General features: G+C 42.0%; 1 protein-coding gene across 3 annotated transcripts in view; it reads right to left on the bottom strand.

The window, feature by feature from the left end:
* Positions 1–15,628, bottom strand: part of LOC122817133 (bactericidal permeability-increasing protein-like) — a 388,416-nt gene that overhangs the window by 108,606 nt on the left and 264,182 nt on the right. For 2 of the 3 annotated variants that reach the window (XM_044090325.1, XM_044090326.1), the window contains exon 13: positions 2,938–2,980. The exons of the other annotated variant lie outside the window; for it this stretch is intronic. In XM_044090325.1, the coding sequence (XP_043946260.1) occupies positions 2,938–2,980 (43 nt within the window). The remainder of the gene's footprint in view (positions 1–2,937; positions 2,981–15,628) is intronic. 3 annotated transcript variants of the gene reach the window in all.

The raw sequence follows: 15,628 nt of genomic DNA, 5'->3' as shown, positions 1-15,628 counted from the left end.
TGCTGGACAGGGGAATTGAGTGCTGACTTATGGGAACATGGGCTAATTTATTGGCTAGGCTTATAAGGGCCTTGGGGCCAGTAGCCTTGTAACTTGCTATGATCCTATGATCCATTACCACCACATGTTACTTAGAAAACAAAGACGGATTATGATAGGCAGGCTAATAGGCAGAGTGGTGTATGAAGAGGTGCATTATGGCTCACAGTTGTACCCAGTAGTGTGCCAATAAGGCTCTGGTTCTGTCTGCACTACTGTTTTAGATGTTTCTGAACATCATTCCTAAAATGGAAACTCAAGTCTGAACAGTGATGTCAGGAAAGGCTTATAATGGGTACAGGATAGGAAGATCAGAAGCAGAATCTGGATATACTGATGACATGATGCAAGTTGTGACAGCCAGGGCATAAGGTCATTTACCTAAGGATGAGGACTACTGAAATGAAGCAGTTATCTTAACAAAGGCAGTGGATGACAGGGATTTGGGGTTGATCACTGTACCCAAGATGAACCACTGTGGCCAGGGAGGATGGAAAGTTGTTACAATACAGTAAAGGCTTGGATTGAATGTCTGGAACTGATTATACCAACTGTTTTGTGTCCCTCTGTGGATTTTGTGGTCCTATGTAGGGTACTGTGCATAATTCTGCAGGTCTTAGAGGTACATCCTACTAACAGAGTAGTGCAGAAGAAGGTAAGTATAATATAATGAATGGAAGATTTGGATTAAGAGGATTTATTGGCAGCCTCTAGACCAATTTAGTTTTAAAAATGAGAAGGATGTTATACGGGCATGCAGTTATAAGGCATAGTAGGAACGGGTATGGAACCCTATTTACAGATATCATGGGGCAGGAACGCTGAATGAAAAAATGATAGAATGCAGCTGTTTTTAAGTCCAAAGTAAATAAATAAATAAATAAAATAAAAATAAGAGAAAGTAAAGTGCCAGCCTGTTGGTGTTGAGATTTCACTTCTAAGTGTTCTTTTAGCAACTGGAGTTTGACTAGTGATCCCAGACTGAAGCAAGATTGATAGGATAAAGCAACCAATGGTGATCTCTCTTCTTCTGGGGGAGGGTGTTATTAGCTGTCAGCAGTGCAAGTCTAACCTGAGATGGAAAACTGGGTTATAATAGCCTGCAGTTAAGGAAGCACTACTCCTATATTAGGACATAGTACGGACACTCATGGCACTATATGTGGGAAAAGAGTTTAAGGAAGATAAACAATTTGCATTAATATTTCTAGGCTGTGAGTGATGGCTGTAGTCCTTATCACTTCTACTTTAAGTCATATGGGGATACATCAGCACTAGAGAGTGACAGCTGGAGACATGAGTCAGAAGGTATGGGGGCCAGAAGTTACAAATCTAGGGTACATGGCTGATGAGGCTGCATCCCTAGGTGCAGGCTTGTATAGGCAACTAGCTAATCATTATGTATTATATGCATTCTGTAGTTTTAGCAGGGTGGAAATGTGTGTGTTGGACCAGTTGCCACGTGATAGCATCTGGCTAGAGCTCTAACCTTGGGGGGTGTAAGACTGAAAGGAAGAAAAGGATATAAAATTCTGAGTGGCAGTAGGTAGCCCTGCTGTATAAATGGACAAAGCTTGGACTCTAGTCAAGGTGACCTAAGTTCAATTAGTGCTTTGGGGTGCCTGATGACACTCAGAGGAAAATGGGCTTGGGGTGTCTGACACTGGAAGGGACGATGAGTTTGCCTGGGGAAGGATTAATTGATTACTGCTGAAAACCAAGTGATGGAATGATCACCAGGCTGGGCATGCAGGATCACTGAGGAGATAAGGTCATCCTAGGGTACCTGGCAGGCATGCCCTCAGAAGCTACACCTCATTGTTCACCCAGTCCCCAAGAAAGGTGTCATCATGCAGAGGGTATTCACTTCCTCTTCCCTGTCCATATCCTACCTGTGATGCCCTCATTTGGAGTGGGGGATTCACTGGCAACCATCTTCTCTCTCACTGACCTTGCCTTCTGTCTAGGTGGCCTAGCCCCAAGGGTAGTACCAGGTCTAGAGGTTAGGAGTAACAGTAGTGGGAAACGAGCAAGTGATGGTCAGCTGTGTGGCACATTCAGTGGGCAAAAGAAAAGTCAACAAAAGAGCAGTAGAACTCCCTCTTAGAGTGCTGTTCCAGGATGCTTGAAATATATATATATATATATATATATATATATATATATATATATAAGTTGGACAGAAACAGATGGCCAGTTGTGTAGAAATGCACAGGGTTCTGCCTTCGTCCACAGTACTTAAGGCCACACATTGTATCTTACCACAAAAAGAAAAGGAAAACAAGGTGCATCATTTAAGGCTCATTTTATAACATCAAAAATGTCCCACGAAATGCACCCCCTTCCCACCCAGTCATGTAGCTTGTCTGCCCTAGAGTAGTACCACATCTGAACTTATGGCTCCTTTCTCGATTTTCCTGCACACAAGGTCTAGGCTGAGAGCAATTAGGACAGAGTGCACCTTTACTACAGCACTGCTGTGCTACTGTTCATTGTGTGTGTGTGTGTGTGTGTGTGTGTGTGTGTGTGTGTGTGTGTGTAAAATATCTGAAACAGTGATACATATTCAGTGCTCTCCTTTTAAGAGAACCACATTTCCATACCAGATACGTATAACATTTAGTTTCTGTAAAATGGTATGAAAGACTTTAATATGTAATAAATAGGTCTTTCATCAGAAGAGGCAATAGTTTGCTGTTTTAATCCCGAGGTCCTGTTAGTTAGGAAGTGGAACAATATTTTTCATGTGGTGCCATCATTTCGTTGAAGGTGATGGCCAAGTATTTTTTCCTGAGGCAATTGTTTTTACTAAAAGGAACCATAATCATTGAAAATTTGAGATACTTCATAAGCTCCCCCTTCTCCCCACACACCCTCATTTACTGCTGTAGGACTTACATCAAATGGGCCAACATCAGAGTGATCCAAAGACAGACTGAATCTGTGTGGAAAACAAAATAAATACAATGAGTGTCAGGATTCTTATGTGGTTATGTCTCTTCTGCAAACGAAGCAGTAGAAGTTAAGTAAGACATTTACATTGTTTCCTCCTGATGAAGAACATGCTATCTTCTTTGTTAGAAAAGCATCTTTTTCATATAAACCATACCACCTGCTTGATTAGAAAAGCTTGTCATTTGTCACTTTGCACAACAAATATAATGGCTGCCATCATTTAAACAACAGTGCATCAGTACATCTATAATCTTGGAAGGAAAACGATGAGCTAGTTTGAGGAAGGGTTGTTGCGAGCAGTAAGCCTTAATACAGACAGCTACTGGTGGTGGCGGCTCTTTCGATTAAGAGACAGGCCCTCTGTGGTGATCCTACATGGTCTGTCAGTTCTTCACAGTGGATCATTTCCTTGGCTGAGCTATATTCATAATGAGGCATTTTGGGGGAGTGGCCAGTGCTAATTAGCCATCTGTTCTCCCACAGAACTGCCTTTCAGTAAGGCATTTATGGATCCAAGTTGTGCAAGCTAATTTGGCCAAAAGTTTACATTCACCCATTACTCTGAATGGCTGTGACTGCATTAGAGATAACTGTCAGGTAGTGGCCGGGTTAGAATGCACGTTTGTAAGTGTGTGCCTACATGTCTGGCTGCATGTGTGAGTACATGTAGAGGGATGAGTGGTTTCAGTTGAGTGTGTGTGTGTGTGTGTGTGTGTGTGTGTGTGTGTGTGTGTGTGTGTGTGTGTGTGTGTGTGTGTGTGTGTGTGTGTGTGTGTGAGAGAGAGACTGAATTTGCCAAGGTGGTTGCAGTTGAAAGGTAGCTAGGGGATAGGTAGGGTAGTACATATGTGTGGATATAAGGGTCATTGGGTGAGTGTGCCCATGAGTATTGTTGGGTGGGTGGGGCTGCGTGTGTGTGTGTTTGAGAGAATGTGTATGTGTGCATTGGGGGAGCTTTGTACCTCCAAAATCCCCTAGACTAATGAGAAAACCCTGCAATATTGGGAGGAACATTGCTAGTGAAACTTATTACTCTAAAGTCACATAAAAAGTTAATAGAACAACAGATTTTGCAACACAAAAGACATATGGGAGGACACTAGCAATCACAGATCTGAAATATTTTCTTAAGTCATGTAAAAATAAGTTTTAAAGGCTGTATCCCAAGCACACAATGCAACTCATTAACACTAAAGAACTTAGAACTCTGTGCTAACTTAAGTTACTTAAGAAGGTAATAGAATAACATGGTAAAAGCTTTGAACCCTGAACTCTTGCCCCACAAAACTACTCATTAGCAGAACTTGTGTTCTCTGCACTAACCCTAGAAATCAGGGATGTACTTTAATATTACCTTAATTCAGTTAAAAAAGTTAAAAATTAAAATGGGGAAATAGCTTTGAACCCTGTGCTATTGCCACAGGGATCAGTTCATTATCAATCCATACATTTGGTCTTCTGCACTAACTGAAGAGGGCTTGCATCTTAATAATTTTTTTCAACTATAAGAAGTATGAAACTCTTAATGTCTGGCATTCCATAAGTTATGAGGAACAGAGCAGGGGCAAAATGAAGGACAGCTGTGAAGGCTAGGGGTGTGTTGGTTTGGGGGGTGCCGCCATACCTCTAAAAAGATGTGCTAAGCACTTCTGGACAACGCCAGGAGAAACACAAGGCAACACAAGGGATAATTATTAAAATATTACTTGGAGTCATTTAAAACGTTAATAGTGCAACAGGTTTATTATCAGGATAGAGTTCTGGAACAATAAGAAGAATGAAACGCCAATATCTGGCATTATTGGCCGATTGTGATCATCCATGATTTACGAGGGCAGGGAGAAAATGTAAGAGGATATGTCAGGAACATTCTGTAAACAAAGGAACAGGTGAGAGGTGCAGTGGTATGAGTGTGTGTATATGTGTATGTGTGTGTGTGTGTGTGTGTGTGTGTGTGTGTGTGTGTGTGTGTGTGTGTGTGTGTGTGTGTGTGTGTGTGGGAATGAATGAGGCGGGTGCCTGTGCCAGTGGAATGCATGGGCCACCAGAATCATTAGTGGTAATATCAAGGGATTCAAAGACATGCAAATTAGTCGATAATGACGTATTTCATCAATTAGGTTAATGTGTCTGTGAATCACATTTTCTGCAATCACAGAAACAGCCCCTTTTGGCTGCAGCTCTTAATGCCTGCTGTGGGATTGTTTATGAATCCCAGGGATTTTTTTTTTTTTTTGGTCTGTGTGCATGTGTGAGTCTATCTATCAAACACTGATACAAATATTAAATACATAGAGTAAGGTATGCAAATTAAATGCAGTAATTCAAAAATCATACAAACATAATTAAGATGTATACATGGTTAATCGAAGAACTAGATTCCTGAGGAGAAAGGGAAAGATTTGAGAAAGAAATAAAAAAAAAGTTAAAGAAAAATTTGTACATGAAATATAAGTGTAAAATGTTTATGTGATGTAATGGAATAGGAGGGAAGTGGAATAATAAGTACGCAGAAAACATGAATGGAAATCTTTTATAGTGATGAGACAGCGATGAAGGAAATAGCAACTACATCGTCTCAGCAATTACGTGCAGATTGTGGTGGATGCAGAACTAAAATACAGAGGTAGGAGAAAAAGAGAGGCCTTATACAAGCAGTTTTCTTGCATTTGTTGACAATTCCTCCAGAATGGATTTTTTATCACTTAGACTGAATTGCGCATCAGTTTTAATTTTATACCTCTGGTGAAGTAACATATTTCAGAAAAAAAATATGGGCAAACAGCATTTCAGTGACTGATGTAAGTCTTTTCATATTTTTAAACTTTGGTGGGCTTACGGCATGATGGTGACGTGCAACATAAAAGAACATTACAGTATTACTCTAGAAACCCACTAAGTATAGTAGATGTGATTCACAAACATTGTGCCCATTGGTATCAGGCTGGTGTGGAATACAACAGAATAGAAAAGTCAGAAGGGACTGAGAATTACAATAGTTCCCCAAAGGGATATGATCCTGTACTCTGTGTTATCCCACTGTGTAATCAGAGAATGCTGTTCTCTGTGCACATCAACAGCTGGATCATATACGGTTCAAAGATACTGCACAGGATTTGCTTGGGCTCATGCTGTTTACATAAGTTATGGGACCAGATCTGCATAACTACCATTGATGCAGGACCTCTGACCTTGTTAATCCTCCTTGAGTGAAGTAGGGTCTATATTATAACAGTGAGTACTTAAAATAGTGAATGCTGTATAATCGACCCTTAGAAAATGAAATGGCAAAATGTCGAACACAAGGAACAGTGATTTTTTTCCCAGGGAAATAAATTGCTGCTCCGGGGGGAAAAACTCCCCACAAAACAAAGTGGGGGGTTTTGCCCCCGACACCCCCCCACTTAAATATACCAACCCTGAGATCGCACCACAGTAGAGGAAATGGCAAAGTCCCGAAAATGGCACAGTGATTTTTTTTGCCTGGGAAAAAAATCGCTGTTCCATGTGCTCCGGATTTTGTGGTTTTGATTTAAAGTGGTCGATAAAATAGCATTCGCTATTTTAAGCGTTCGCTGATATAATGGGGAACTGTGAAGTACTGCTTATTAAAAAAAAAAAAAAAAAGATAACTTAAATGCAAGCTAGGAAAAATCCTAGCAACAATGGAGGTCCCTGTTGCACAACCCACTACCACAGTGACACATTTACCTGCCCCTCACAATGACATCTCTGAGCTCTTATGTTCATGACCGTAGCCCTACCATTGAATGGCATAACTTTATGAATCATTACTAGGCATTGTGCAAGTGCACAGCATTGTGGGAGCCACCTACCGTAGTGAAATAGACAAATCATACCTTACCAAGTAGCTGTTCCCTGCTACACTGTGCTGCTCTTCAATGCAGCATAGTATTTGAGAATGTCTTTTGCAGTGGTGCACACAGCACATAACCATGTACCATGCATACTATGTGCCATTCATAAAAAAACAGATATTTTGTATACCATATGTCAGTGCCATTATCAATATCTACAAATCATGGTACTGACTAGTGTCATACTAAATATTTAGCACAGTATACAAAATGCATTTATGCAACTCTGCACTATGTTTATGAAACCAGGGCCCCATCCACAGAGCCATTTAATATAAAATGAGGTCTATTACACGAAGATGTAACTAAAATTCTATTTTTCAATGTGACATATTCAGTGATTGTTGTAAGAAAGCTGTTTGAGTCATCATATAGGATATATGCCTCCCAGACTCAAAATGAAGCCTTTTTTTGTTGTCTCGGCACATGACCATCAGCTCAACCAACTCCTCACCTTGATCTTTGAATCTACTGGACCTGCCTTATCCTCCTCTGGGCATGATTTGACTCATATGCTAGGCTGGAGAAGAGACAGATGACACTACTGCAGGGTCATATTTTTGCAGAGGAAATGCCTTAACTCCCCCCCCCCCCCCATGGCATCCTTGCCAGCTCCAAAATCACTGCCGTTGGGAGGTGCATGTTGCTTCTGCATGTGTACAGTCTCCTGCCTAAGCAGCTCACCACTTAGCAGAACAGAGCTTGCCAGACTCATGCTTTGCTTATCACAGCGATTCTATGCTGCCTCCCTCACCCAGTACAAATAAGAGGACATTGGCTGCTTTCTCCCATCCTTCCCCTGTAGCCCCTCCAGTGCCCATGCATCTGACCAAGCACTGGTGTTCTGGGGTGCAGTAAGGGCTTTATCCCTCTGCACCATGGAGTTACTTTTCAACTATACACTTTTGAACAATGGGGGGTGTAGTTGTATGCAGCTGGGGGACATCAGTCTTCAGGAACTGACCCTAGCAGCTTACCTATTGATTACCTAACAGTCACACCATAATTGGATGAACACAATTGCTTAATAGTACAGCATGTTAAACTAAAAGTTTTGAAATCCGAATTTTTGAGTAATTTTCATTCGATAAATTCAAGTTTTAAAAATCAATATATTGACTGTTCCATTGATCAGCTGTGTTTGACAGTCTATAGTCTGTTCTGTCCTAGAAAGTATATTTAGTACTGTGGCTAGACAACAATACATTTCAAGTGTCAGAATGTTGAACCCTAAACATCAGTGTTGGAAATGTCGAAATATAGAGGAAAAGGGTAACCCGCATTGTGTGGGAGCAGTATAGCTGGAACTAAGGAATTGGCCCATTCCTCACTGTAGTGTGATCTCGGAGACTGTATATTTTGTTAGCAGGGTGTGTGTGGAGTGTGAGAGGCTTGTCCCCCCCCCAAAAAAAACAACTTTTTTGGTTTTGAATTCAATCTTTTTTATTTTTTTTTATTTTCAAATTCGACCTTCTAACTGACAGTGTTATGACACTCAACATTCAGGAGGTTACTCTAAAGACATGAATCCACTACTATGACAACTGTGAGAAGCTTAATTGACTGAAGATTGATTCCTTGTAAAATCTACACTAAAACGTAAGTCCATGAAAGCAAAAATTGTTGATGGGAGAATTTGCTGAGTGTTGCTATGTCTTTACTTCACTGGCAATGATGGCTTTTGGAGTTTTTCTCAGTCAAACTGTGCTTTCAGTATAGATTTTTCATGGAAATGGTCCTCTGTGAATTAGGCTTACAGCTGTGATACAATTGATATACTTAATTCACAAGCGGAAATGGGCCAGCATTCATAAGTATAGTGAGCTTATGTGTAAGTCCTGTTTGTATGTGAAGTATTATACAAAGCGGTAATACAGTCTGTAGGAAAGCACACATATGTTAAGGATGCAAACTGTCCAACATGCATATATAATGGCTTCTGTTTGCTGATTGCATTCATGTAGTAATTCACTTTTACTGTCAATGTCTCAGCAGAGAGAACCAATATGTTGCATGTACTTTGAGATCTCCAAAGGTCCTGCTTGCCAGGCAAAAGGTAAGCTCTTTCAAAGATCTTCCCCTTTCGCTGAGCCTGGTTGAACTTAGAGGGGTGATATATAAATTGTGGGTATGGTAGCAGAGCTGCATGTTATGGGGTGCAGGAGGCAGAACTCTCCAATTAAAGAAGTGTTGTACAATGTTTTGTGTTAAGTTTTATACTTGTGCTGTTACATTTGGCACACATATAAAAAATGAATCATCATCAGCAGCAGCAGCAACCCCCTTTAATCCCATTTTCGACATGGGGTCGGGGTGTTGTGTCAACTGTCACCACCTCTCTCGATTCAGTGTCATTCTCCTACCTTCTTTGACACTCAGGCCTGACTGCCCCATGTCTTCTCTCACACAATCCAGCAACCTCTTTGCTGGATGCCCTTGTTTCCTCTTGCTTTCTTCCTCTCTGTCCCAAATCTTCTTCACCAGATTGACTTCTGCTTTTCTGCACATGTGCCAAAATCCTACCTCTCAACCTCTTAGAGCAAGAAATCTGGACAAAGTCATAAATAAAATTGGAACAAAGGCCTAAAAGTAGGGACAATTTTTAAATATTGCTCTTACAAACTTGGAAAGTTAAGAGAATAACAGGTTTTGTATTGGCATGAATTTTTCTGAAGGGTATGAAGTCTGAAACTCACATCTGTTATTATTTTCTAACTTCAGACTTTAATGATTTGCCACTAATTTGCCAGAAAACCACAATTTTATGAAAAACAGACAAAAACATGAGGCAAAAATCTGTACATTCTGCAAAAATCTGTACAGTTTTGAGGTATGGGAACCACCATGATTTATCTTTCCCCTTTTCTGCAATTGGAGTCATTTCTCTTCTGTTCTTATGTCCTGATTTCTTCATCTGCCCCACAGTGTGCATTCTGCCTCCCATCTCAGGCACTTCCTCTCCATCAGCTCTACGTTCCTCAACTACTCTGCCTTTACTTTACTGTCCAGTTTTCTGCACCATGCAGTAGTACTGGTCACTGTTTTGTACACCTTACTTTACAGCTTCTTTGGCATTCTTCTGTCACATAGTACACTGACACTCCGTGGCAGTTGGCTGCAGCCCCTTTGATTCTAGTTTTGACTTCCTCATTCAGCCTTCCCTTCTCCTCAACTACCCCTCCCAAATACTGGAAACTGTTAACCTCTTCCACTATTTTCCCTTCTGGCTCAACTCTCTGCTTCTTCTGTTTTTTTTCCAATTTGCTGCCATTGCAACTGTCTTATCTGTACTTAGTTTCATCCCATGTGCCTTTAGTTTTTCATTTAATTACCGTATCCTTTTCTGAAGTTCTTGCTCAGAGTTTGCCTTTAATGCCACATCATCTGCATACAGCAACTTTGTTGATATGTCCCCTTTGACCTGCTTGCTAATGTAGTCCATCACCAGCATGAACAGCAGTGGGTTCAGAGTTAAAGCCTGGTGCACACCCACTCCCAATGGGAACCCCTCTGTGAGATTGAACACCGTCTGTGCTTAAGTCATTGCATCCTTGCACAAAGCCTGCACTAATTCTACCAATGTTTCTGGGACATACTGCAATACTGCCCAAAATCAGCTTTCTTGGGACCTTGTCATATGCTTTCTCCAATTCTAGGAAAGCCCAGTTGGGCTCTTTCCTCATTTCTAGCTTCTTCTTTTGAAGTATCTGTCTCAGTACAAACATTAGTGATACATCCTGATCTGAATCCAAACTGCTCAGCTCCTGTCTTACTTTCTACTACTCTGTTTTCATTTGTCAATCACTGTCTCCAGTGCATTCGTGTAATGTGACAGTAGTTTGATACATATGTACTGCCCCTAGATGTGAAGGTCCCTTTGTTCTTGTACACTGCCAATAGTATACTAATTCTGCAGTCATCTGGGATATGTCTTTCTCTTTACACTGCTATGAATACCCTCAGGATCCATGTTTCCACTGTCTCACCCAACATCATTATCATATTTCCTGTGACCTCATCTGAGCATCCTACCTTCCCTGACTTCATCTTCCTTAGTGCTGTTCTTACTTCTTCTAGGGTGGGCTCCTCCTCTTCCCTCATTGTAGGTGGTGCTTGGGACAGTACAGATTCTGTGGAGTTTTCTTTATTCAGAAGCTGCTGAACGTGCTCCTTCTATCTGCCTTTGATGCCCTTATGAAGGGTGTCTGATTATCTTCATCTTTCTATCTTTGCCTTGCAACCTGATATAGTTTCTTTGTGTTATCTACGGGTCACTTCCCAGAAGCTGGTAGGGAGCCTCTAATGCCTATTCTTTGCTATTGCAACTCGTTTCTTAGCCTCTTTGTTAGCCGACCAGTATTCCTTCCTAGCCTGGTCCGTCTTTTTTATCTCCCACTTCTTCCTGCACCACTTCTTTTCTTTGATGAGTTCTTGAACTTCTGCATTCCATCACCAGCTTTCCTTATGCACCTTATCTCCATACCTGGCTCAGTTGCATGTCTGCTCTGTAGTCCTCACATACTTTTTTTTTAAGGTGCTGCCATTCTTCTTCAACTCTACCTATTTCCTTCTCTTCTTGAGGTAGGTGCTAGAGACTTGAGTAATTCCTTGAACTGTTGTGCTTTTTCTCCAGTCAACTTCCAAGTCTTCCGCCTGGTCTCTGCACTTGACCTTAGAGCATTCTCTGACCACTGCTTGCAGCTGATTGTTGCAACCAGTGGTTTATTCTTTGGGCAAACTGTTTTACTGGAACGACTTTGCAATTGCTGATTGCATCCCATTGCACTTTCCTTACTAAGATGAATTCTACCTGAGGTGCATGTTGGTAACTCTTGTATCTGATCTTGGGACTGTCTCTCTTTCTGAACCATGTGTTAGCTACTATCAAGCCATTTGCCGGACATATGACTAGAATGGCCTCTCCTTTATTCCTGCTGCTTCACCCATGTGGACACAGGCAGTCCCCATATACTGTTCTGTCTGTCCCTATACATGCAATCAGGTCATCCATTATCAACACCAATTCCTGTTGTCCTGCTTTATCTAGTAGGTCTTGCAACTGCTGTCTGAATTAACTCTTTTCCTCATTATCACAGCCCTGCTGTAAGGCATACGCTGAGAATGTGAATACTGCCCTATCATAGGCTGAAAATGTGAATACTGCCCTATCATAGGCTGAGATTATGAATACTGCCCTATCATAGGGTCAGATTATGAATACTGCCCTATCATAGGCTGAGATTATGAATACTGCCCTATCATAGGCTGAGATTATGAATACTGCCCTATCATAGGGTCAGATTATGAATACTGCCCTATCATAGGCTGAGATTATGAATACTGCCCTATCATTACACTGTAGTATGATTGCCATGAGTCTGTCACTAATTCAGAAGACACCCGTCACTGTCTTCTGAAGGCTCTCCTTCACCACAATTCCCAAACCATTTCTAGTCTGCTGTCCTCCTGAGGGTCACACTACCCTTCCAGCTTGTCTTATGGATACATAGGATATCCAGCATCCTCCTTGCCATCATGTCATCCACTTTCAAGTTCCATCCTGTCAGGGAGCCTTACATTGAGTGTAGCACTTGCTAGTTCATGTTTGGCAAGTTGATTGATTTTACATCCAACTTTCACTCACCAGAGCTATCCCAGGTAACCCAAGTTGGGGACTGGACATTAGCTGGCTAGAAGCATACTGATACAGGTCTGGCAGGCTTTATGGTGGGACATATTGGCCAACAGGGGCACATATATCCCTGCCACCATCATCATGGTTCCCTGGGTTGGTTGGAGTAGGCCGGGTCCTCAGCCCACATATAACCATAAAATACCCGTGCCCATTTGGTGACATTAGTTAACATGACCAAATCACATATAGCCATATTTTTACACCATTGAGTGGCTGGCCCTACCATGGCACACAGTCTGTGATCTGTGTTCTCCTACCTTGAAGATACTGCACACCACAATAGATGTCCAAAGCGGTTGGTCTACACGACTCTTTCCCCTACAGGGAGAAGATGGCTGATGATGGGTGGCTCAGATGCAAAAGTGCAGAAGAGTTTAAACATGTGAGAAAGGAAAGATCAGATTTAATTGAAAACTGTCTCAGGATTTAAATTGAAAAAAATATGGAAGGACATGAGCAAAATGATAACCACAGCTTAGAGGTGGACATAAGTTGTGATGGAGGAAGGCATCAATGATTTGCCATAGGAAACACTTAGGTGGCAACAAGAAGGGCAAGTTAAGTGGTAAAGGAGTTTTCCGTACCAACAGCTGGCACACACAGGAAAGAGAATTAGGGAGTATGACCATTGTCTGTGACAGGGAGTAAGGGCTTAGGACTGATGGAAGGACTGGAGAAGACCTGGCATACAGACCAACTCTTTTCAAGGAACAGACTCCATCTTAGCTCAGGACAAATGACAGATGTCCTTAGTATTGGGTTGGAAAGGTACATTGCAGTGATCATACCCTTAAACTAAGATGGAAGGGGAGTAGGCTGACAAAAGTAAATGGAGAGCAGTTGTATAAGCAGTAGACAGAAACTAGAAAGAGATGCAAAACGTAACAGCGGAACAAAAAGGGTGACTTAGCCTATGGCAGGATTGTCTTGCAATGTGGTCCAAGGAACCAGGGATAGAAGATAAGGGAGCAGCATGATGGGAGAGAGGACATTTTCTGGTATCCCTGAAGTGTGAGCCAATGACAACAGGGAATGGGACCTGGAGGTGTCTCGGTATAGACTGTTTAACAGTAATGGAGAATGCAGAAATGGGGTGAAATAGCAATCTATCTGCAGAAGGGTGTTCAATGTGAGGTCTGACAGGAGACTAAAAACCAGGAGTGGGACAAAGGGTATAGCCAAGGTTAGAAAGTAGCTTAAATGTCCTTACAAGGTAGAGGAAGGGAAAAGAGCAGGCGGACGGATACAATGTCATCCACCAGATGCAACGAGAGAGAAGGGGAGAGAGTAAAACAAGAGCAGGAGGAGGAAGAGGGTAATACCTGTGGGGAATCTGAACTTGCCAGGGACTCTCCGGAAGAGTCCATATAAGTGGAGTAGGAGGAGAAGGGTCATAGTTGTGGGGAATGTGAGTCTGCCAGGAACTCAGTGGGAGAGTCCAAACTCCATGGCAGAAAGGAACTAGGAGTTGACTGAGGTTTTGGACCATGACTGGTACAGATAACTGGTGGAGCTTTAGAATAGAAAGGATTGAATTAAAGACATGGCCCTAACCAATGCAAAAGGTATCAGGGCTGTCCAGGCTAAAGCACCATTAGCCAATGGTGATCATGCCACTTGCATTTAGGAAGGGTAACAATATAAAGTCAGACAGCTGTGTGGGGTTTTAGAGGAGTGGATTATGGTGTTTTGGAGGAGGTGATGAATGAGCTGATCACTTCCTTAATTTGCTTGCAGTATGGGAATGGTTCAGGGACCGGGGTATGAGAAAGAGGCAATAAAGGTCAATGTGGCTACAGAGGAATGTGAGGCCAATGATTAGGGCAAATGGTAGGGCCTACAAGATGTTGAAAGGAGGGGATATGGAGGAGACATATTATAAGGAGGCTAGCAAAATGGCAGCCAAGATGTTGAGGGCAGCAGATGCTCAGACTGAAAGCAGGAGAAGGATCTAGAAGGAGAAAAATGAAGTTTTAGGTACATTGCAGTTCAATACGTTGTCTGGCTGAGCAAAGATGGTAGACAGATCACAGAAGAGTGGGCAAAACAGAGGTAGTGAATTAATACTTTACTTCAGTCTTTACAAAGGGAAAGCAACGTGAGGGCCCAGAGGTAGTGAACGAATACTTTACTTCAGCCTTTACAAAGGGAAAGCAACGTGAGGGCCCAGAGGTAGTGAACGAATACTTTACTTCAGCCTTTACAAAGGGAAAGCAATGTCAGGGCCCAGAGGTAGTGAATGAATACTATACTTCAGCCTTTACAAAGGGAAAGCAACGTGAGGGCCCAGAGGTAGTGAATGAATACTTTACTTCAGTCTTTACAAAGGGAAAGCAATGTGAGGGCCCAGAAGGTAGTGAACGAATACTTTACTTCAGTCTTTACAAGGGGAAAGCAACATGAGGGCCCAGAAGGTAGTGAACGAATACTTTACTTCAGTCTTTACAAAGGGAAAGCAATGAACTACTCTGCCTTTACTTTTACTGTCCAGTTTTCTGCACCATGCAGTAGTACTGGTCACTGTTTTGTACACCTTACTTTACAGCTTCTTTGGCATTCTTCTGTCACATAGTACACTGACACGTGGCAGTTGGCTGCAGCCCCTTTGATTCTAGTTTTGACTTCCTCATTCAGCCTTCCCTTCTCCTCAACTACCCCTCCCAAATACTGGAAACTGTTAACCTCTTCCACTATTTTCCCTTCTGGCTCAACTCTGCTTCTTCTGTTTTTTTCCAATTTGCTGCCATTGCAACTGTCTTATCTGTACTTAGTTTCATCCCATGTGCCTTTAGTTTTTCATTTAATTACCGTATCCTTTTCTGAAGTTCTTGCTCAGAGTTTGCCTTTAATGCCACATCATCTGCATACAGCAACTTTGTTGATATGTCCCCTTTGACCTGCTTGCTAATGTAGTCCATCACCAGCATGAACAGCAGTGGGTTCAGAGTTAAAGCCTGGTGCACACCCACTCCCAATGGGAACCCCTCTGTGAGATTGAACACCGTCTGTGCTTAAGTCATTGCATCCTTGCACAAAGCCTGCACTAATTCTACCAATGTTT

The sequence above is a fragment of the Protopterus annectens genome, chromosome 12.part0 (assembly GCF_019279795.1).
Source record: "Protopterus annectens isolate FY-2018-M chromosome 12.part0, PAN1.0, whole genome shotgun sequence".
NCBI lineage: Eukaryota > Metazoa > Chordata > Ceratodontiformes > Protopteridae > Protopterus > Protopterus annectens.
This window is presented reverse-complemented; position numbering and strand designations above follow the sequence as displayed.